Raw genomic sequence first — 24,358 nt, forward strand, 5'->3', positions numbered from 1 at the left:
CCGGCAGTCAGCCAGCGCACTCTGTGCGTATCGGTGGTCTGTGGGTACGGGCAGTCAGCCGGCGCACTCTGCAGGTACGGGCAGTCAGCCTGTGCGCTCTGTGGGTACGGGAGATCAGTCGGTGCGCCCTGTGTGTATGGGCAGTCAGCCGGTGCGTTCTGTGGGTACAGGCAGTCAGCCTGTGCGCTCTGTGGGTACGGGAGGTCAGTCGGTGCGCTCTGTGTGTATGAGCAGTCAGCCGGTGCACTCTGTGGGTACGGGCAGTTAGCCTGTGCGCTCTGTGTGTAGGGGCAGTTAGCCTGTGCACTCTGTGTGTACGGGCAGTCAGCCTGTGCGCTCTGTGTGTACGGGCAGTTAGCCGGTGCGCTCTGTGGGTACAGGCAGTCAGCGTGTGCGCTCTGTGGGTACGGGAAGTTAGCCTGTGCGCTCTGTGTGTACGGGCAGTTAGCTGGCACTCTCTGTGGGTAGGGGCACTTAGCCGGTGTGCTCTGTGGGTAGGGGCAGTTAGCCTGTGCGCTCTGTAGGTACGGGCAGTTAGCTGGTGCGCTCTGTGGGTACGGGAGATCAGATGGTGAACTCTGTGGGTACGGGCAGTCAGCCTGTGCGCTCTGTGGGTACGGGAGATCAGATGGTGCACTCTGTGGGTACGGACAGTCAGCCTGTGCACTCTGTGGGTACGGGCAGTTAGCCTGTGCGCTCTGTGTGTAGGGGCAGTTAGCCTGTGCACTCTGTGTGTACGGGCAGTCAGCCTGTGCGCTCTGTGTGTACGGGCAGTTAGCCGGTGCGCTCTGTGGGTACAGGCAGTCAGCGTGTGCGCTCTGTGGGTACGGGAAGTTAGCCTGTGCGCTCTGTGTGTACGGGCAGTTAGCTGGCACTCTCTGTGGGTAGGGGCACTTAGCCGGTGTGCTCTGTGGGTAGGGGCAGTTAGCCTGTGCGCTCTGTAGGTACGGGCAGTTAGCTGGTGCGCTCTGTGGGTACGGGAGATCAGATGGTGAACTCTGTGGGTACGGGCAGTCAGCCTGTGCGCTCTGTGGGTACGGGAGATCAGATGGTGCACTCTGTGGGTACGGACAGTCAGCCTGTGCACTCTGTGGGTACGGGCAGTTAGCCTGTGCGCTCTGTGTGTACGGGAGATCAGCCAGTGCGCTCTGTGGGTATGGGCAGTCAGCCGTGTGATGAAATATTCCATTCATCACTGCCTGTGACTGTGGTCGGTTTCAGTGTCATTTCCCTTCCCCCAGTCCTCATTGTATTGTTTATTGGAATGTGCTGGAATGTGCTGTGTGTGTAGGGCTCCGCCCATACCTGGCCCCTTTTGTAAGCTAGCTCAGTCTGGCCTCAGTCTCCAGAAGGAAGATACCTCTCTCTCTTACGTGTTACTTTCTAAGTTAATAAAAGCCTTGTTTTGTTTCGCTAACATCGAGTCTCGGAATTATTGAGGCACATCAATTTTATTAACTTATTTTTCAACACTATGGATCAACTCCTGAAACCCGAACGTTTGGATTTGGATCAACATGCTCCGGACACATCAGCATGCTTCGGACACTGGTTTGAGTGTATGGAATTCTTCCTGGACAATTCCGCAGCCGTCAAAGACGCTACGGACGCTGCGAGGATGAGACTCGGAATTCTGCGGAATTGGGTAAGCCACCGGGTTTACCCCCTCATCCAAGACGCCGATACGTACCTGGCCGCCTGCGACATCTTAAAGGCGCATTACCAGCAGCCTACGAATGAGGTGTATGCTAGGCATCTGCTCGCTACTCGCGCACAGCGACCTGGGGAATCGGTGGAGGAGTTCCTAAGCACCCTGAAAATGCTTGGCAAAGACTGCAAGTGCCGAGATGTAAAAGCCGCAGTGTACACTGACGAGCTTGTTCGTGATGCCTTTATCACAGGCCTCAGCTCCACTTACATCCGGCAAAGACTGCTGGAAAAAACGGGGTTGGACCTGAAACAGGCTGCGGACACCGCGCGATCCCTGGATGTGGCCCAGAGAAACTCGGACGCCTACTCTTCAGCCCGCGCCGTCCACGCCGCCACGTGTGCACCGAGGGCGCTGCCATCTTGGAAGGCATCTTCCCCGCCCAGCAGCCCGACACCGGCGGGGCCCTGCTCTCCCCCCAGAAGCCCTACGACAGCCGCGACGCGTCAGGGACCCAACTGCTACTTCTGCGGGCAGCCAAAACACACCAGAAACCTGTGCCCGGCGAAAGGCACCACCTGCTTTAAGTGCGGTAAGAAGGGGCACTTCGGGAAGGTGTGCAGAGGGAACCCCGCCGGAAAACCAACCGCCGGAAAACCCGCCACCGCCGCGTCTGCGCCGTGGGAGCGGCCATCTTGGACGCCATCTTGCCCGACCTCGTGGGGTCCGCCATCTTATGAGCAGACAGCATGGACGCCATCTTGTATCGATCAGGGCCCTACAGTGGCATCGGTCACAGTGGACCAGACCAGGCCGCACCCGCTATCCAAATCAATGGTGGACATCGAGGTAAACGGGTGCCGGGTTAAATGTTTAATTGACAGTGGAAGCATGGAGAGTTTTATCCACCCTGAACTGGCACAGCAACTCTCCCTAAAGGTGGTCCCTGCTCAGGGTACCATCTCTATGGCTGATAAAACCCAGACATCGACGATTCTGGGTTACTGCACGGTACAATTGGGCGTTAACGGAACTGTATACGATAATTTTAAAGTATTAATCATGAACAACCAATGTGCGAGCGTGATCTTGGGCCTAGGTTTCCAGTGCAACCACCAAAGCATCACGCTCAAGTACGGTGGGTCCCAGCCGCCCCTCACAGTGTGCGGTCTGGCTACCCTGAAGGTAAAGCCGCCTTCGCTATTCGCGAACCTTACCCCTAACTGCCGGCCAATAGCGACCAAAAGCAGGAGGTACAGCTGGGAGGACAGGCGGTTTATCGCGACCGAGGTAGACAGGCTCCTGAAAGAGCGCATTATTGAACGCAGCAACAGCCCGTGGCGCGCCCAAGTGGTAGTGGTAAGGGGTAGCGAGAAGAAACGGATGGTGATCGACTATAGTCAAACGATCAACAGGTACACCCAACTAGACGCCTACCCGCTGCCCCGCATATCAGAAATGGTGAACCAAATCGCCCAATACCGGGTGTTCTCCACCATCGACCTCAAGTCAGCATACCACCAGCTCCCTATCAGACCAGAGGACCACCCGTACACCGCCTTCGAGGTGAACGGACGCCTCTACCAATTCCTCAGAGTCCCCTTTGGGGTGACGAATGGGGTCTCGGTTTTTCAGAGGGAGATGGACCGCATGGGCGATGATCACCACTTGCAGGCAACCTTCCCCTACCTCGACAACGTCACCATCTGCGGCCACAATCAGCAGGATCACGACTCGAACCTCGAGAGGTTCCTGGAAACCGCACAAAAACTCAACCTCACCTACAACGAGGACAAGTGCGTTTTCAACACCACGCGCCTCTGCATACTAGGCAGCGTGGTGGAGAATGGGGAAATCGGACCAGACCCCGACCGATTGCACCCCCTACGGGAGCTGCCCCTGCCCAACACTCCCAAAGCCCTGAAAAGGTGCCTGGGGTTATTTTCTTATTATTCCCAATGGGTCCCCAACTACTCCGACAAAGCCCGCCCCCTCTTGAAAGCATCCTCTTTTCCGCTCTCTGCTGAGGCCCACGCCGCCTTCAAAAGCATTAAGCAGGATATTGAGCGGGCCACGCTACAGGCAGTGGACGAGAACACTCCATTTCAAGTGGAAAGTGATGCGTCTGACTTCGCCTTGGCGGCCACCCTCAACCAGGCGGGGCGGCCCGTAGCTTTCTTCTCGAGGACCCTCCAAGGGCCCGAGATCAGACACTCCTCCATGGAAAAGGAGGCCCAAGCCATCGTGGAGGCAGTGCGCCACTGGCGCCACTACCTAGCTGGCAAACGCTTCACCCTACTTACCGACCAGCGGTCGGTAGCGTTTATGTTCAACAATAAACAGAGGGGGAAGATTAAAAATGATAAGATTCTTAGGTGGCGGATCGAGCTCTCCACGTTCGAGTACGACATCATTTACCGGCCAGGGGCCCTTAACGAATCCCCTAACGCCCTCTCACGAGGGATGTGTGCCAGCGCCACCGGGGATCGGCTACAGACCCTCCACAACGACCTCTGCCACCCAGGGGTCACGCGGCTATTCCACTTCATAAAGTCCCGTAACTTACCCTACTCGATTGAGGAAGTTCGGTCTCTGACCAGGAACTGCCGCACTTGCGCTGAGTGCAAGCCTCGGTTCTACCGCCCAGATAGAGCCCACTTAATCAAAGCTACATGGCCCTTTGAGCGGCTCAGCTTAGATTTCAAGGGCCCCCTCCCGTCCGTCGACCACAATGTTTACTTGCTGAACATTGTGGACGAATACTCCCGGTTCCCATTTGCCTTCCCCTGCCCAGACATGACCAGCGCCACGGTCATTAAATGCCTCAACAGCCTGTTCTGCCTGTTCGGTATGCCGAGCTACATCCATACGGATAGGGGGGCGTCCTTCATGAGTGAAGAGCTACGCCAGTACATGCTGTCCAAGGGGATCGCCACGAGCCGTACCACCAGCTACAACCCCCGGGGTAACGGCCAAGTGGAGCGAGAGAACGGGACAGTACGGAAAGCAGTCACTCTAGCTCTAAGGACCAAGGGCCTCCCTATCTCCCGCTGGCAGGAAGTCCTCTCGAATGTGCTCCATTCGATACGGTCGCTATTGTGTACGGCCACTAATGCCACGCCTCATGAACGAATGTTTGTCTTTCCCCGGAAATCCACCTCAGGCGTATCCATGCCGTCATGGCTCTCCACCCCAGGTCCGGTACTCGTGCGAAGGCATGTGAGGGGCCACAAGACGGACCCTCTCGTGGAGCCAGTACACCTACTCCATGCCAACCCCCAATACGCATATGTCCGGCACGCCGACGGAAGGGAGGACACCGTGTCCATAAAAGACGTCGCCCCAGCCGGCATCGACAACAGCCACGGCAATAGCAGCAACAACAATCACAGCAACTCTTACCCACCCACTACTCTTTCATCACCCCCGGAAGAACATCGACCAACGGCACCCCCACCAACTACCCCTTCAACAACCCTGGCGGCACCCCCGGCAGAGACCCAGGAGACTACCGGGGACACCCAGCTGACACCCGCGGCACCACAACAGCCACGTCGGTCGCAGAGGACTATCAAACCCCCGAACAGACTAAATCTATAGAAGGGGTGAATGTGATGAAATATTCCATTCATCACTGCCTGTGACTGTGGTCGGTTTCAGTGTCATTTCCCTTCCCCCAGTCCTCATTGTATTGTTTATTGGAATGTGCTGGAATGTGCTGTGTGTGTAGGGCTCCGCCCATACCTGGCCCCTTTTGTAAGCTAGCTCAGTCTGGCCTCAGTCTCCAGAAGGAAGATACCTCTCTCTCTTACGTGTTACTTTCTAAGTTAATAAAAGCCTTGTTTTGTTTCACTAACATCGAGTCTCGGAATTATTGAGGCACATCAAGCCGGTGCGCTCTGTGGGTACAGGCAGTCAGCCTGTGCGCTCTGTGGGTACGGGCAGTCAGCCTGCATGCTATGTGCGTATCGGCGGTCTGTGGGTATGGGCAGTCAGCCGGGCGCACTCTGCAGGTACGGGCAGTCAGCCTGTGCACTCTGTGTGTACGGGCAGTTAGCCTGTGCACTCTGGGTGTACGGGCAGTCAGCCTGTGCACTCTGTGGGTACGGGCAGTCAGCCTGTGCGCTCGGTGTGTACGGGCAGTTAGCCTGTGCACTCTGTGGGTATGGGCAGTTAGCCTGTGCACTCTGTGGGTACGGGCAGTCAGCCTGTGCACTCTGTGGGTACGGGCAGTTAGCCTGTGCGCTCTGTGGGTACGGGCAGTCAGCCTGTGCGCTCTCTGTGTACGGGCAGTTAGCCGGTGTGCTCTGTGGGTACGGGCAGTCAGCCTGTGCGCTCTGTGTGTACGGGCAGTTAGCCAGTGCACTCTGTGGGCACGGGCAGTCAGCCTGTGTGCTCTGTGTGTACGGGCAATTAGCCGGTGCGCTCTGTGGGTACGAGCAGTCAGCCTGTGCGCTCTGTGGGTACGGGCAGTTAACCTGTGCGCTCTGTGTGTACGGGCATTTAGCCTGTGCGCTCTGTGGGTACGAGCAGTCAGCCTGTGCGCTCTGTGGGTACGGGCAGTTAGCCTGTGCGCTCTGTGTGTACGGGCAGTTAGCCGGTGCGCTCTGTGGGTACGGGAGATCAGCCGGTGCACTCTGTGGGTACAGGCAGTCAGCCTGTGCGCTCTGTGGGTACGGGCAGTTAGCCTGTGCGCTCTGTGGGTACGAGCAGTCAGCCTGTGCGCTCTGTGGGTACGGGCAGTTAGCCTGTGCGCTCTGTGTGTACGGGCAGTTAGCCGGTGCGCTCTGTGGGTAGGGGCAGTTAGCCTGTGCGCTCTGTGGGTACGGGCAGTCAGCCGGTGCGCTCTGTGGGTACGGGCAGTCAGCCGGCGCGCTCTGTGGGTATGGGAGATCAGACGGTGCACTCTGTGGGTACGGGCAGTCAGCCAGCACGCTCTGTAGGTACGGGAGATCAGACGGTGCACTCTGCGGGTACGGGCGGTTAGCCGGCGCAATTCACGGGTCAGTAGCCCAAAAGTCAAAATCATCCCCTCTGTGTGAAAAAAATGGGCCGTTTATTCCGATGCCTACGGGTGGGTATGCGAAGCGCATGCACTGAAAACCGGTATTTCCGATCTGCCAAGAATGCTCTTCACAGATCGGACGCCTGCCTTGGAGAAGGGCCTGTGCAGGTGGAGAGTTCCGCTTTCTGCAGAACCTCCGCCCGCAGAAAACCCTTAGAAATCTTAGGCCTGGTAAAAGCAGGCATAAGGCCTGCTTTTACCAGCATAAGAGTTTTAAAAAAAAATTATCACTGATTTATAATTTAAAAATACCTTTAAAAAAGATAAGTTTATTTTTAGCCCCGTAAAAAACTATAAGTATTTTTTTCAAAAAATTAAATTTTTGTTTAAAATAGAAATATAGAAACATAGAAACATAGAAGATAGGAGCAGGAGTTGGCCATTCGGCCCCTCGAGCCTGCTCCACCATTCAATGTGATCATGGCTGATCATCCAAATTCAGTACCCGGTCCCTGCTTTCTCCCCATATCCCTTGATCCCTTTAGCCTTAAGAAATATACCCAACTCCTTCTTGAATATATTTAATGAATTGGCCTCTACTGCCTTCTGTGGTAGAGAATTCCACAGGTTCACCACTCTCTGGTGAAGAAATTCCTCCTAATTTCTGTCCTAAAAGGCTTACCCCTTATCCTTAGACTGTGACCCCTGGTTCTGGACTCCCCGACCATCAGGAACATCCTTCCTGCGTCTAGTCTGTCCAGTCCTGCCAGAATTTTATAAGTTTCAATGAGATCCCCTCTCATTCTTCTAAACTCCAGCGAGTACAAGCCCAATCGTCCCAATCTCTCCTCATACGTCATTCCTGCCATCCCAGGTATCAGCCTGGTGAATCTTCTCTGAACTCCTTCCATGGCAAGAATATCCTTCCTCAGATAAGGCGACCAAAACTGCACACAATACTCAAGATGTGGTCTCACCAAGGCCCTGTACAACTGCAGCAAAACATCCTTGTTCCTGTACTCAAACCCTCTCGCTATGAAGGACAACATACCATTTGCCTTCTTAACCGCCTGCTGCACCTGCATGCTTAACTTCAGCGACTGGTGCACAAGGACACCCAGGTCTCGTTGCACTTCCCCTTCTCCCAGTCTATTGCCATTCAGATAATAATCTGCCTTCCTGTTTTTGACACCAAAGTGGATAACCTCACATTTATCCACGTTATATTGCATCTGCCATGCTTCTGCCCAATCACCCAACCTGTCCAAATCATCCTGTATTTTCTCGGCATCCTCCTCACAGCACACACGCCCACCCAGCTTTGTGTCATCTGCAAATTTGGAGATATTACATCTAGTTCCCTCGTCTAGATCATTAATATATATTGTGAATAGCTGGGGTCCAAGGACCGATCCCTGCGGTACCCCACTAGTCACTGCCCGCCACTCGGAAAAAGACCCGTTTATTCCAACTCTTTGCTTTCTATCTGCCAACCAGTTCTCTTTCCAAGTCAATACTGTAGTGTATGTACTTTGCAGAAGGAACTATATTCTGCAGCCCCTGTATACTGCAGTACCAGTAGTGACCACCCCTGTATATAAGCCTGTGTAGTAACGTTTGCATAGTAGTTCCAGGTTGTCTCCATTCAGTAAAGACCTGTTATAACCAATTCCTGCAGTCCGTGTCTCAATTATACACGGACATAATACTGGCGACGAGCAGATACGAACTTACCTACAGTCTGCACCACCTCATGGGGATCCATCCCTGAAGCGAAGTTATCAGAGGTCGAGGCCAGAAGGAAGAAAGAAACAGAAGAAATGGGCGTCGACCGTGGGCATCCGCCTCTGAGTCAGCGGAGTTGAAGATTTGCAGGAAAGGCTGTCGAGAGCGGGGCTTGGTTATCCTGTCGATGGTGCTTCAGCTAATCGGGCTGGTGGCAGGTAGTACACTGATCCTTCCTGGGCTGCGGCGGTCTAGAGCTCGAGCGGGTGGCTTTGCAACGGGGCCGAGCAGCGTTGTCGGGAAGAGGAGAGAGAGAGAGAGGGTGGAGCGCACAGGGTGCAGCCGGTGCTACGAAGCCGGGCAGCGTACAGACCCGAGAACAGGGAGGCAAGTGTCCCGCAGGGTTGTTCCGACGATGGGGAAATAATAAAAATTAAACGCGCAGAAAGCCGCGAGGAGATGCAGTTTGCCACGGGAACCGCGGAGAGCGGCGTTAGCAGCAGTGCGGGGGGAAGTGCGCGAAGACCATAGGGCGTCGCCATCAAGGCATAAAACGCCAGCAACAGCGCTAGCAACAGCGGAGAAGACAGAAAGCGCGGGAGGCGCCATTTTGTTAAATCGGGGAAGAAGGCAAAGCGCGGGAGGCGCCATCTTAGATTTCCAAGATGCCGAAGACTGGCTATATCACTGCCTTTGATAATGCAATAGAAGACTGGACCACGTATGTGGAAAGAGTCGAGGTATATTGCAAGGCAAACGAAGTAGCCGATGAGAAAAAGGCATCGGTACTGCTAAACTTAATGGGCGCAAGAACGTACGGCCTATTGCGTGACATGATTACTCCAGCCAAAGCAAAGGCGAAGAGTTTTAACGAAATTGTTGCTATCCTACAGGAACACCTAAATCCTACACCGCTGCTGATAGCAGAAAGATTTAAATTCCACAGGAGAAATCAGCATAAAGATGAGAGCAATGCTGATTACCTTACGGAACTATGCAAGCTATCAAAGCACTGCCAGTTCGGAGCAGGACTGGCAGATACCCTATGGGACAAATTTGTCTGTGGACTCCTGAGTGAAGGAACCCAGAAGAGGTTACTCTCAGAGAAAGAGCTGACGCTAGATAAGGCTATCAGCGTGGCAGTATTGTACGAAGCAGCAGCAAGGGGAGCTGCGGAAATACAGCAAAAGCCACAGGAATACGGCACCCACGAAAGGACATGGGGATTTGCAAAATGCTATCGCTGCGGCAGAACAACCCATGACCAGAAGGACTGCTGGTCCAAGGACAAAATATGCAGGCAATGCGGAAAGATGGGACACATTGCATGAGTTTGCAGGTCTGGGAAGAAGACCAACAACAACAAAAAGGCTAGCAAGGAACCGTACAGGAAAGTACAAAAGATGACGGACAGTAGTTCCGAAGACCAGATGAGTGATAGTGAATCCGGGAACAAGAGACTAAGCTGTCTCAAACTTCACAACGTAATCGCAAAAGAGGATCACCGAACCATTTGGGTCACCCTCACGATAGCAGGGTCCCAAGTCAAAATGGAATTGGATACAGGATCAGCTCTAACCGTCATGAATCGACGAGACTACGAGCGGCTATTCTCACACATACCCTTGAAAGAGACATCCATTGTCTTGAAGACGTATACGGGGCAAAAAGTATACCCCAGAGGAAAAATAAGAGTGCCTGTCGAAAACAACGGCAAGGAAATACAGAAATTGTATCTGTACATACTGCAAGATGGTGGACCACCGTTATTGGGACGTGAATGGATCAGAAAATAAGTTTAGGCTGGCACTCCATTCAGGCACTGACGGTGGCTGGTAAAAAGGATGACGACGTCACTCCTGGACGATTGCCAACAATCTTAGCTAACGCCAAAGGGGTATTTCAACAAGAACTGGGAACTCTTAAAGGCGTAACCGCCTCGATAAAAATAGAAGAGAATGCAATTCCCAAGTTTTTCAAAGCAAGACCGGTACCATATGCAATTCGCCCAGCCATCGAGGCAGAGCTGGAGAATCTGGAGAATGCAGGCGTGTTATCTAAGGTAGACTGGAACGACTGGGTGATACCCATCGTTCCTGTCATGAAGAAAACGTTAAACAATAAGTCTGAGGAGCCAAGGAAGGTTCGCATCTGTGGGGACTTCAAGGTGACGGTGAACCCAGTCCTTCACACAGTGCAATATCCTCTTCCAAGGATAGAAGATATCTTCGCCTCACTATCTGGAGGGAAGCGTTTTACAAAAATTGACCTAGCACAAGCATATTTGCAGATGGAGGTTGAAGAATCCTCTAGGAAGTATCTCATGATAAACACTCACAAAGGTCTTTACCAGTATAAGCGACTGGTATTCAGAGTAGCTTCAGCTCCGGCGATATGGCAAAGAGCGATGGAACAAGTCCTGCAAGGGATTCCGGGGACTCAGTGTTACTTGGACGACATCCTAGTGGCAGGTGAAGATGACAGTGAACACCTTGTCAACCTAGAGCAGGTGCTCACTAGACTACGTGAACATGGGCTACGAGCCAATCGCCCCAAGTGCGAGTTTTTTAAGAAACAGATATCGTATTGTGGCCACGTGATTGATGAAGAGGGGTTACATAAGTCCCCTGACAAAATTGAAGCGGTAGATAAGGCTCTAGCGCCTGAAAATGTGTCGCAACTGAGGTCATTCCTCGGATTGGTGAATTACTACCATAAGTTTTTGCTGAATTTGTCCACAATTCTGCACCCACTGAACGCCCTACTACGAACGGGAGTAGCATGGAAATGGAGCGATGAATGTAAGCGGGCCTTTCAGAAGAGTAAGGACCTAATCACTTCAAGAGAAGTATTGGCTCACTACAACCCATCACTACCGATAAAACTGGCGTGTGATGCGTCTCCCTACGGCATTGGGGCGGTACTGTCACATAAACTCCTTGATGGTTCAGAGAGGCCGATAGCTTTTGCGTCACACTCGTTAACTTCAGCCGAGCGTAACTACGCCCAGATTGACAGAGAGGCCCTCAGCCTGGTGTGGGGGGTGAAGAAGTTCAATCACTACCTGCACGGTCAGAAATTTACTCTGCTAACTGATCATCAACCTCTTGCCTCCATTTTCAACCCTCAGAAGGGCGTACCGATAATGACAGCACAACGGCTACAGAGGTGGTCCCTTTTCCTAGGGGCACACCAATATGACATCGAGTACAAAGGAACTAAACAGCATGGGAATGCTGATGGATTGTCGCGCCTACCATTGCCGACGGTGGAAGAAGAACTTACAGTGGCGATATTCCACTCGATCACAGTCGAATGTCTCCCTGTGACGAATGCAAACATAGAAAAGGAAACACGAAATGACCCGACACTCTCCTGGGTCTATGATTTAACGGTGAAGGGATGGCCAGCACATGGCGAACCACTGCTGCCAGCATTCTCGCCGAGAAGAGAACAGCTGTCAGTGTGCAGAGGAACCTTGATGTGTGGATCCAGAGTAGTAATTCCACCCAAACTGAAGGATAGAGTGCTCAATGAGCTTCATGAGGGTCATCTGGGAGGGGTAAAAATGAAGAACGTAGCCAGAGCGTTTGTGTGGTGGCCGGGAATCGATAGAGAAATCGAAGAGATGACCAAGAGCTGTACAGGATGCCAGAAAGTCCAAAACGCCCCACCACAAGCCCCTCTACATCCATGGGAGTGGCCCTCATCTCCATGGCAAAGGGTGCACATTGATTTTGCTGGTCCATTTATGGACTCGATGTTTTTAATTGCGGTGGATGCACATTCAAAGTGGCCAGAGGTAATAAAAATGTCCTCAACCACCACAGAAAAAACTATCACAGTCTTACAAACTATATTCGCCAGGAATGGGCTGCCTGAACAGATTTGCTCCGACAATGGACCACAGTTTGTGTCTGAAGAGTTCCGGAGGTTCTTAAAGAACAATGGTGTTAAGCATTACACATCCGCCCCATATCACCCAGCCACTGATGGATTGGCTGAGAGGTTCGTTCAAACATTCAAGAAGGCTATCAAGGCAATGTGTAATGAAGATATACCCCTACAACACAAGGTGGATAACTTCTTGTTTGCCTACTGGAATGCGACACATGCGGTTACCAACCAAACTCCAGCCATGATGTTCTTCAATCGAAGACTACGATGCCGCTTGGGTTTGGTTAAGCCAAACATCAGAAGAGATGTGGAGAACAGGCAGTTTCAGAATATGAATGAAAGGCCGACCAGGAGTTTTAAGATAGGTCAACCAGCTTTGGCCCGGGACTACCACACAGAGAAATGGCAGCCAGGAACGATCTGTACATGGCAAGGACCTCTAATGTATACCGTGGACGTTGGAGAGAGCATTGTAAGACGCCATGCTGACCAGATTCTAGAGTCACTGGGAAACGTCAACTCCACACCACGATCTGATACACCTGGCGATGAAACCGAAGTACCAATTGCATCTACCTCAGAATCGGTGATATTGGAAGCAGACGAACCAAACAGCGATATTGATCCCGACTCAACTTTGCCAGAAGAACCTGATACCCCAAAGAGGCGTTATCCAGACAGAATCAGGAAGCCTCCTCAAAGACTGAACTTATAATTGCTTAACTTCAACTAATGTATCAAGCAACTGTAATTGTAAATATGTTATTTCATTGTTAATCGAATGTTATGTACTGTTTAGCTAAAAGGGGAGGAATTGTAGTGTATGTACTTTGCAGAAGGAACTATATTCTGCAGCCCCTGTATACTGCAGTACCAGTAGTGACCACCCCTGTATATAAGCCGGTGTAGTAACATTTGCATAGTAGTTCCAGGTTGTCTCCATTCAGTAAAGACCTGTTATAACCAACTCCTGCAGTCCGTGTCACAATTATACACGGACATAATAAATACCTTGCCCCCCAATCCCATGTGCCTTAACTTTACATGCTAATCTCTTATGTGGGACCTTATCGAAAGCCTTCTGAAAGTCCAAATACACCACATCCACTGGTTCTCCCTTATCTATTTTACTAGTTACATCCTCAAAAAATTCCAGTAGATTAGTCAAGCACGATTTACCTTTTGTAAATCCATGTTGACTTTGTCCGATCCTGTCACTGTTTTCCAAGTGCTCTGCTATTACATCTTTTATAATGGACTCTAGCATTTTCCCCACTACCAATGTCAGGCTTACCGGTCTGTAATTCCCCGTTTTCTCTCTACCACCTTTTTTGAATAGTGGGGTAACATTAGCTGCCCTCCAATCCATGGGTACTGTTCCAGATTCCATCGAATGTTGGAAAATGATCAGCAATGCATCTACTATTTCTAGGGCCACTTCCTTAAGTACCCTAGGATGTAGATTATCAAGCCCTGGGGATTTATCGGCCTTCAATCCCATCAATTTCCCTAACACCATTTCCCTACAAATACTGATTTCTTTCAGTTCCTCCCTTTCATCAGACCCTATGTTCCCTGACATTTCCGGGAGGTTATTTAATATATTGTAATTTCAACTCATTTTAAAAATGTGATGGTTTTTAAAAAGTTTACTTAATGTTTTACTGTGTTTTTGGGGTGATCTCCATTCATATATTTGACAGGTCTATCTGTCAAGTGTATGAAGGGAGATTCCCTTCTCCTATTGGCTCCCCATGGCCCACGTGATCCCAGGGACGCTTGCGAACTGCATGCGCCTCTGGGATACATGGACCCTGCGCATTTCGAGTTTGGAGAGGTCCAGGAGCGGAAGTGTCCGCACCTCGGGATCCCTCAGGTAAGCCCGTAGATTTTTTCCAAATCGGAGGCCTCCGCGCGCAGGAAGCCTCCAATCGGAAAATACGGCCCATTACATCTGATTGGTAAGTCACCTTTTCACATCCCATCTTGAACCCATGTCTTAGAACTTGAACATTGATTATTGGGTCCCGCTCAGCGATCCGGATTATTTTTGGAGTGTTAAATACCTCAATAATTTGCCTTTTTCCAATATAAACATTTGTCCTACTCCATATTTAAAAGTCTTACAGATCCAGCTGATTGTTAACTTTCTGGTAAAGGGTATACTGTTAATTTGTTCAGTTCTGTTGTTCTGCCTAGTTTGGACAGTATGGTGCTTCCATCAGGAAGAGCTGCTTGCAGCGCACATCACTGGCATGCAAATCATCGGCTGCGCACCCATGTTTCCCAAGATGCACTGCCTGACGAGCCAGGCTCCCACTTGGAAGCACAGATCACAGAAACACCCACATTTTAGATTCAAATTTACCGATTATTTCACTGATATTTAAACATTGAATTGTTTCCACTTACCCCACAGACAGCCGTCTGCATTATAGCATCAACACCACCTTCTGAAGGGTTCAGACTTGCAGCAATAGTCTGTTTGCGTACAAGTGTGTTGAACTTTGCTCTGTCGTTGGTCAACGATAAAACATTTTTGAAGCTAAATTGACTTGTACATGTTTCACCAGCTGTGCAAGGATTTTTTTGTAAGGTACCGAACCCTAAAAGGGAACACATTCACAGGTGAGGAAATATTGGCCCAGAAATTCGGGTCGGGGGTTTCCCGCGGGTGCAAGCCCCCAACCTGCACTTAGCTAGCGCGCCGGCCGTTGAGCTGTGGGCCCGCGTGGGATTCTGATCCTGGGCCTCCTTCAACTGCCGGAACGCAGTGCTTGCATATCCCAGGGGCGCAGTTAGTTTGATGCGTCCCCTGGGATTACGTGAGCCAATGGTAGCAGGGAATGCTTCATTCATAAGTTTGACAGGAAGAGCTGTCAAAACCTATAAATACTATAAGCCCCCAAAACATCACTAAAACTTCAAATAATTTTTTTTTTAAATCACATTTTTAAAATAACTATAAATTACATGAAATAACTATTTTAAACAATAATTTAAATTTTTGAAAAATTTAATTACATTTTCTAACCGGGCTAAAAATAAACTTAACTTCCTTTAAAATATTTAAAAATAATAAACCTGTGGAAAAAATGTTTTAACTTTAATTAATTCACCACTTACCTTGTTAAAAGCAGGCCTTGCACCTGCTTTTTAAAAGTGTAACTGCTGGAGACTTACCCACTCGGAAAAACCTGCAAAAAACCTAAGTTCAATGCGCACGCGCTGCCTCTCCGGCGCACGCGTTCGACCACTGAACCTCTTCTTTCAGGGGAACGGAAGTGCCAGTTTCCCACGCATGCGCAGTGCATGCACGAAACCGGCACTTTCGTTGGGCCGACGTGTGAGTACCCCGTGCGTACTCACGTGTTGGGACCCGAATTTCTGGGCCATTATCAGAGCTAAGCTTGACAAAGTAGAGAACAATAATTTGAAAAGGTATATAATGAGAAAATGTCATTCAGACCATCAAGCTCAGTCCTCTGCAGTTTTAAAATGAATTAAGAGGCATGGCATTAAAGTGACTTTGCTAAAAGTCAACTCTCCATAACCTCTGTGAGGAAATTAATCTAGTTTTGTCTCATGATTTTTGTGTTGTATACTCATGTTCTGTTATATCATTTCAAGGACCTGGATCGTGAAAACAAAGCTTAAGGATTTTTTTTTACCAATTCTGAAATCAGAAGTTATCATCAACATTTCATTCTTCAATTCAATTCCCAACTTCTTCATTTTTTCCAAGTCATCCTGCGTAGAAAGGGAGAGGTCCACGAGATAGTAGAGATCAATGGGATAGTCCACAACTCTCTTAAAATACACTGAGAAGGTTTGTGGTTTTCCTGAAAAGAAATAAAAATGGTAGTGCTCGAAATTCACAAATATGAAACATAAAAGTACCAATTATAAGATTTACTGCAGCAACTCGCCAAGGCTTCTTCGACAGCACCTCCCAAACCCGCGACCTCTCCCGTCTAGAAGGACAAGGGCAGCAGGAGCATTAGAACACCTTTACCTCCAAGTTCCCCATCAAGTCTCACACCACCCTCACTTGGAAATATATTGCCATTCCTTCATCGTCACTGGGTCAAAATCCTGGAACTCACTACCTAATAGCACTGTGGGAGTACCTTCACCACACGGACTGCAGCGGTTCAAGAAGGCAGCTCACCATCATCTTCTCATGGGCAATTAGGGATGGGCAATAAATGCTGGCCTTGCTAGTGATGCCCACATCCTGTGAATGCATAAAATAAAAAGACAAATGGTCTAAATTTATAAGAATAATAGTGTTGAGAGATTTCTTGAAGAGGTATAATCCTGGCAAAATTCAGCCACTAGACTCCATTGGTAGCATTCTGGCCTCTTGAGTCAGACGGCTGTGGAGTCAAACCCTACTCTAGAACTTCAGCAAATGATTTAAGCTAACACTTCAGTGAAGTATGGAGGGATTACTGCATTGTTGGAGGTGCCATCTTTCAGTTTGTAAAATAATTAAAGAACTGTTTGAAGAAGAGCAAGGGGGTTCTGGGCCGGCATTCTCCGCCACAATCCCACCCAAAACCGGGTCGGATTGCAGCACAGAATGATGGAAAATGCAGGCGGTGGGGGTGGCCTACCACCAGCTCACCGTCTTGATTACAATTTCTCACCAACCGCCGGCACTGATACTGAACGCTCCTCCCCGCCACTGTATTTCAGAAAATGACTTTAGGAAATTGTACCACATTTCAGTAATCAGTGAATTAATGAATTCTTAGAAAGTAGTAGGAGGAGCCCAATAAAACTCCAGGGCCTAGAAATTGAGTTTTGGCGCAGCCAGGGCTTTAGCGTCGGAAGTTAGTGCCGGCGCTAAGTCCCCCTGCGCGCGCCAAAAATTCAGTAGCGCCGCGCCCAAACGGCTGCCAGCGCTACTGGAGGGTTTCAGCGCCTCCCAATGGGCGCTAACTGCCCCATTGCGGCGTTGTTCCGGCGCTGCGGCACCCGATGCGGTGCGGCAGGCTGGGGGCGTGCAGGCCTCCTCCTCCCGTTAAGGAGGAGCTGCCTGCACCCGGCCGCGGCCCGCGCAAATCAGCTTAAAAATGAGCCCGGCACCTCGGACAAGTGCCGGGCTTGCATCTGTTCCGGGGGGGGGGAGAAGTCCGGGGAGGGAGCTGCGGGCAGGTGGCCGGCGGGAAAGTGGCCGGCCGCCGCGGGGCCTTTAATGCACCGGCGCAAATTGGAGTAAGGCACCTCTGACAGAACATTGCTTGCGGCTGCCACGGGCGAGGCGGCCGCAACTCAATTTCGGAGTTCGGGCGGGTTACCACGGCAACCGGGACGCTGCGCACACCAATGACGTCATCGGTGCCGGCGCAGCGCTACCGGTGCAACGCCGATTTAGGGCCCCAGGGAATTTTTAAACTGGCCAGAACTCTGGCGCTAGTCCCTCTAGCGCCTCAAAAGCGGCGCTAAGGCAACTCAATTTCTAGGCCCATGAAACCAGCTCTCGCCAAAGAATTGGGTAATCATAATACTACATGCAAAATGATTGACGACCATCTCAGCTTCTGTCATCTCAGTGTCTTTTCTTTCTTATTATGAAGTGAAAATTCTGATTAATTTGCTAAGTTTCAACATTAAGTTTGAATTACTTTACCAGCTAGCTATCTCTGAATGATTTCTAGATTTTAACACTTTTTTGTTTCCAACCTGGGAGATGTGTTAACATTTCTCTCTGTTGTTAACAATGTCATAATTCCATTGTGCTACACTGAGAAACCTAGGTGACCAACGTCCATAACACCAAATGTTAACGGAGACTGAAAAGAATAGGAGATAAAATTAGCTAAATCAGGAAGCGGTGGCTAACAGGATGCCTGAAGGAGGAAGAGCAAACTGAGGTAGGTAAAGAGTGCCACAATCTTAAGGTCCTGGGAAATAATGAACTAGAGTAAGAGATGGTACATTGAGTTTTGATTTCAACATATGGAGGATGTAGAGAGAGGAACAGCATGCAAGAGGGCATATTTGTAGCAGAGAAAAGAGAGGCAAGGTGAGTGGAGCACTGACTACACTACTTTTGATAAGAGAGAGAAAGACATGCCTTTTCGTGGGATATGTGGAACACTCTTTGTTCCAGTTCTACTCAGGTCCCCTCCCTCACCTCTTTTTCCGGTGCATAGATGACTGTATCGGTGCCAATTCCTGCTCTCGCCCTGAACTTGATAATTTCATTCACTTTACTTCCAATTTCCACCCTTCCCTCACCTTCACATGGTCCATCTCCGACTCTTCCCTTCCTCGACTTTTCTGCCTCCATCTCTGGGAATAGGTTATTGACAAACATTCACTACAAGCCCACTGACTCCCACAGCTACCTGGACTACACTTCCTCCCAGCCTGCATCCTGTAAGGACGCTATTCCATTCTCTCAGTTTCTCCGTCTCTGCCGCATCTGCTCTGATGATGCCACCTTCCATTCCAGTGCTTCCGACATGTCTTCCTTTTTCCTCAACCGAGGATCCCCCTCTACTGTCGTTGACACGGCCCTCGACTGTGTCCGTTCTATCTCCCGCACTTCTGCCCTCACCCCTGCCCCTCCCTCCCGGAGTCACGATAGAGTTCCCCTTGTCCTCACCTTTCACCCCACCAGCCTCCACATTCAACGGATCATCCTCCGCCATTTCCGTCACCTCCAGCGTGATCCCACCACCGAACACATCTTTCCCTCACCTCCCCTTTCAGCTTTCCGAATGGACTGCTCCCTCCATGACAACCTGGTCCCCTCCTCTAGCACCTCTTCCCCTTCGCCTGGCACCTTCCCGTGCATGCGCAGGAGATGCAACACATGCCCTTATACCTCCACCCTTCCCACTGTCCAGGGCCCCAAACACCCCTTCCAGGTGAAACAGCGATTTACTTGTACTTCTTGCAATTTAGTATACTATATTCACTGCTCATGATGCGGTCTCCTCTACATTGGGGAGACCAAGCGCAGATTGGGTGACCGCCTTGCAGAACACCTCCGTTCAGTCCATAAGGGGGACCCCGAGCTTCCGGTCGCCTGTCACTTTAATTCTCCGCTCCACTCCCACTCAGACCTCACCGTCCTCGGCCTCTTGCATCGTGCCACTGAAGCTCAGCGTAGGCTCGAGGAACAGCATCTCATCTTTCGATTAGGCACTTCACAGCCTTCTGGACTCAACATAGAGTTCAACAATTTCAGATCATAACCTCGGCCCCTATCATATATATATTTTTTATCCACGCCTTTTGTTTGTGTCTTTTCTTCTCTCCCACATGGCAGCTGTCTTTCATTCTGCCAGTGCAATTTACACTTTATCTAGAGCCATCCTTTGTTTCTTAACCTGTCCCATTACCATCACCTTTTGCCTTGAATATCTCTTAATGACTCTTAACCTCTCCTGCCTTCTATCCTATCACAGACCTTCCCTTTTGTTCTTTCATCCCCTCCCCCCTTTCCTAGCCCCTACACTTGCTTAAAAATCTGTTCCATTTCCTGCTTTTTTCCAGTTCTGACGAAAGGTCATCGACCTGAAACGTTAACTCTGTTTCTCTCTTCACAGATGCTGCCTGGCCTGCTGAGTATCTCCAACATTTTCTGTTTTTATTTCAGATTTCCAGCATCTGCAGTATTTACTTTTTGTGAGAGAGAGAGACGAGGTCCCTTTCTCCCTTACCTCCTGAGGAGAGGAGATTGAAGGCTAGAAGTAAGTGAAGGATGGCCTCTCAGATTAAAGCTTTTTCATCTTCCCTGTGACAGAATGTTAGAGAAGTACCACCACAGCCTCCCAGTTATAGAGGTGATATTTGGTTCTTGGGCAGACATGGGCGTCATAGAAAGGTAGGAACTGTTGAAGACATATTTCAAACAAAAGTGGACATCAAGCTTAATGTTGGCAGTTTTATAATTCCTTATGTTCAATAGTTCTTATGCTGTGATTAAGCAATCATGTACCTTGCGTCATATTGGAATTAACTTAGCGATGGTGTAAAACCACAGCAGTCAGATCTACCAAGCAATTTAAACGACTGGTCAAGTTCACAACTCTGAAATTTCACAGATTGTAATCCCGGAAAGTGCCACTGGGTCACCTCCAATGAAGCCCTTCAGTGTTGACCCCGCTAGATTTTGTAGCCTCAGTGAGAGGGCACCTCATCTGCATAGTGCAAGTAGGCACAAGCCCTAGTTCAGGCACGTATTTGGCATCCACCTGATTCATGTGCCCAGACTCCTTCCCCCACCCCAATAATCGTCCCTGGCACTACTCAAAGGAAAAAATAATTCCTCTTCAGGTGTCCAGGACACTTGCCAGGTCTGGTCTCTACTAGGGAAGCTCGCAAGCCCTTGTGGAGGCCAATACGCCTCACTTTACTGAGCATATCAACTTCCACTGCAACACCAAGGCTCATCACTTGCCTCGTAAGGACAGGTGGAAATTACACCCCTTACAAGGCTCTTTGGAAATGCCCAAAATGGCAGAGACCTGACATTCCTGCCTTTTCCATGGGAATTCCACCTGCCTCCCGCCAGAGTTACAGCAGGAGATTGGCAGAAAGCCTGAGGAATTTCATGACCAATTACTTAGCAGAAGACATAAAAGAAAGCACCATGAATATTGGAAATCTGAAATAAAGACATAAAATGCTAGAAATCAGCGTCTATAATGAGAAAGATAGATTGACACTTAGAGTATATCAGAACTGTATTTAACAACTTTTTTTTAATAATTACAGTTTGCATATATATTTAAAGGAACAGAATAGTTGATGATGAATAGATAATGATGACTTTTAACTCATGGAGCATTTTCCATATTGCAGTTGAAGTACCTGACCGTAATTTCATAGTTAGCTTCTGTGGTCGAATTTGTGTGATTTCTTCCAGCTTCATCTTCTCACCGCTTGCAGAGCCAGTCAGATTTTTATCAGTATTTACTCTCAGTGAACTTTTGGGATTTTCAATATCTTCCATCGAACATCCTCTCTTTTTTAATGATTTTATATCATCACAGCGTGCCCCTGTTATTTCTCCCTGCTGCAAGAATTCCTATAAAAGGACAAATTAGTTAAGTTCATGCGCTTCAATGGCAATAAGACTCAAAGGAATTATCTTCTTGTTATAGAACCATAGAAGGTTGTTTCCCCAGGCTGGAGAGTCTAGAACTAGGGGGCATAGTCTCAGGATAAGGGGTCGGCAATTTAAGACTGAGATGAGGAGGAATTTCTTCACTCAGAGGGTTGTGGATCTTTGGAATTCTCTACCTGAAAGGGCTGTGGATGCTGAGTCGTTGAGTATATTCAAGGCTGAGATAGATTGATTTTTGAACTCTAGGGGAATCAAAGGATATAGGGATTGGGCAGGAAAGTGGAGTTGAGGTCAAAGATCAGCCATGACCTTATTGAATGACGGGGCAGACGTGAAGGGCCGTATGGCCTACTCCTGCTCCTAAATCTTGTGTTCTTATCTTATGTCCTTATGAAGTTTGCAATACAGAAGGAGGCCATTCTGCCCATCATGTCTGTGTTTTAGTTAGAGCAGTCCAAAACTAATCGCATTATCCTGCTCCCTCCCTATAACCATGTATCTTCCTCTGACTCAAACATTTATGCACTTTTCCTTTAAAAGATACAATGCTCTCTGCCTCAACTATTCCCTATAGCAGAGTATTCCATGGTCTAGCTAATCTACACAAAGACATTTCTCTTAATCTCTCTCTTCATTCTCTTCGTAACAAATTGATGACCTGTTTTCATTTACTTCCCAACCAGAGAAAATAGCCTTTCTCTTTTCACATTATGAAAACCTTTCATAATATTAAAAACCTCTATTAAATCTCCTCTTCGCCTTCTCTACTTCAGTAAAAATAGTCCTAATACCTTGCCTCTCCTCATTAATATACTTTCTTAGCCTTGGTATCTCCCTGATGAATCAATGCTTTGCTCTCTCTCTCTCTCTCTATATATTATATATATATATATATGTCTCTTTTATAATGGAGCCTCTAAAACTGCACAGCAAGCTAACTGGCCTATCCAAAGTTTTGTACATATCATTACATCTTTGCTATTTATAAAACCCAAAATGCCATTTATTGGAACATGGGGCATGTTGAAACATGGAGAAGGAAGAGGCAGAGAGTTTGATGGGATATTAAGGCTAGCTTAGCATATAGTATAGGGAGCAAACACTACAAGATAGTGCGCATTTGTTTATTAACACGTATTTTCTTTATATATTCACAAGGTAATTACAATTAATTTATAAGGCAAATGAACTAGCTTGGCAGAGAGCTTGCTGGGAAATTAAAAGTTAACTTAGCATATGAAATAGAAATCACATATAAGCTTGTGTGTAAGCTTGGTAACAACAGTAACTTAATTGAAGTATTGTGCTTAGAGCTTGAAAAACTTGCCAAAGAAGAGCTTTTTATGACCATTGCCTAGGAAACCAGATTGGACATGCAGCTGCAGACTGTGTAATAAGTAAGACTCAATTGTTCACAGAGAAAAGCAGACTGATTAAGTGCTGGAAACAGACGAGATAAGGGATGCTACGTGCCATGGAGCTTGAGCCTTGGTTCAGCCTGGACACCATGGGAAAGTATTGCAAGGGAGGTGTCATGTTAAATCAGATGACACAAGGAATCCAATCAAGGGAGAAGAGGCAGAATTCGAGTTTAGTAAGGGAACAAGAATCATATAAAAACAGACATTTTGTGCTTAGGGAGTTAGTGCAGCGAGAGAATAGTGAAATACATGTTTACATTTCTGCACTTGTATTTGTTTAATCTACTTTGCTTGTAACATGCTTTGCATACTGACTTAAGAAATAAAGGTATTGAATCTGAAGCAACGACTGTTTTCATTACTACTCAAGAGACAATGTGGGTCTCTTTATCTGCATCATCATTGGCCATTTTTCTGGCTTTATCTACCTACAATTGCACCTTCAAGGTATCATATCTGTTTGAATCCCTAGCTCTTCCTCCACATCAGTCAGTGTCTTTCCATGGTATTTAGAATTCCATTCATCATTTTTTTCCTCCCAAAATGCATTACCTCTCAATTTTCTGCATTTAAATTCATCTGTCACCTATCTGCCCATTATTGCTAACCTGACTATGTTGCCCCTAAGTCTTTTACAGTGCTACTCGCCATTTGCCAGAACCCCTTACTTTTGTGTCATCAGCAAATTTCAATATTGTTCTTCCTCCACCCAGTCCAAATCACTTATAACCTTTATAACCTTCTTTCCTTTCTTAAACAGAAACCTAGGTGAAAAGCCAAGACACATAGCTTGGGATGTGAAGGAATAGCCATATTTAGAAAAATACACCATCCTATGAACGGAAGTTTGACTTATTAAAACATGACATACTGGGCTGGATTTTCATTGAGGAGGTGGGTAGGAGGCGGGACTACAACTTTTGGGGTTGTAGTCCCGCCTCCATCGAGTTCTAGCCAACCCACGTGATTTAGACTTGATTGACCTTGTTGAGCCCACCCAACAGGCTCAGCAGGCCAATTAAGGGCCACCCGGCCACAGGTGACATCACAGGTTGATATTTCATCTGTCAAGACCTTTTGACAGATGAAATATCAGCATTTCACAGCTGTTTGAAGCTGTCAAACACTGACAATCTGTACTCCAGGTTAATTCCTTCCTATCAGGATGATTTAGAGATCTCCCTGGAACAGAAAGCTGAATGCTGGAACTTTTGACAGCTCACAGCCATTCTGCTTTCTGTGCTGGTGAGATGAGGGACTCATGAGACCTGAAGGAAGGAAGGCTGTAAAGGTAAGAAAAGGTAAGTAAAACTTCTTTAAACACTTTACACACACCAAACACACTTACCTCTGCACTCATGCACCCATCACTCACCTGAACATCGGACATCTCGACCCCTCCAAGCCCTTCATCCCGACGGCCCGCCTCGCTAACTTGGCGTGGTTTGGAGCCGTCGGGAATCCCACATTTCACCAATGAAAATAGGGATTAGGCTAAAAACTGTCTGTTAACTACCTGTTAACAGGCAGTTAATTGGCACTAATCCCCTTCCTGCCTCGGGGAGGTGGGT

At 48.7% G+C, this 24,358-nt stretch overlaps 1 protein-coding gene across 3 annotated transcripts in view; it reads right to left on the minus strand.

Annotated features, from left to right (window-relative positions):
• LOC147117050 (integrin beta-1-like) overlaps positions 1 to 24,358 on the minus strand; it is a 166,022-nt gene that overhangs the window by 65,479 nt on the left and 76,185 nt on the right. For all 3 annotated transcript variants that reach the window (XM_085987645.1, XM_085987646.1, XM_085987647.1), the window contains exons 4-6: positions 21,111 to 21,327; positions 15,947 to 16,117; positions 14,688 to 14,881 (exon numbers count right to left, since the gene is read on the minus strand). In XM_085987645.1, the coding sequence (XP_085843771.1) occupies positions 14,688 to 14,881; positions 15,947 to 16,117; positions 21,111 to 21,327 (582 nt within the window). The remainder of the gene's footprint in view (positions 1 to 14,687; positions 14,882 to 15,946; positions 16,118 to 21,110; positions 21,328 to 24,358) is intronic.

The sequence above is a fragment of the Somniosus microcephalus genome, chromosome 5 (assembly GCF_052327205.1).
Source record: "Somniosus microcephalus isolate GS21.2 chromosome 5, FLI_Smic_1.0, whole genome shotgun sequence".
In the NCBI taxonomy this organism is placed as follows: domain Eukaryota; kingdom Metazoa; phylum Chordata; class Chondrichthyes; order Squaliformes; family Somniosidae; genus Somniosus; species Somniosus microcephalus.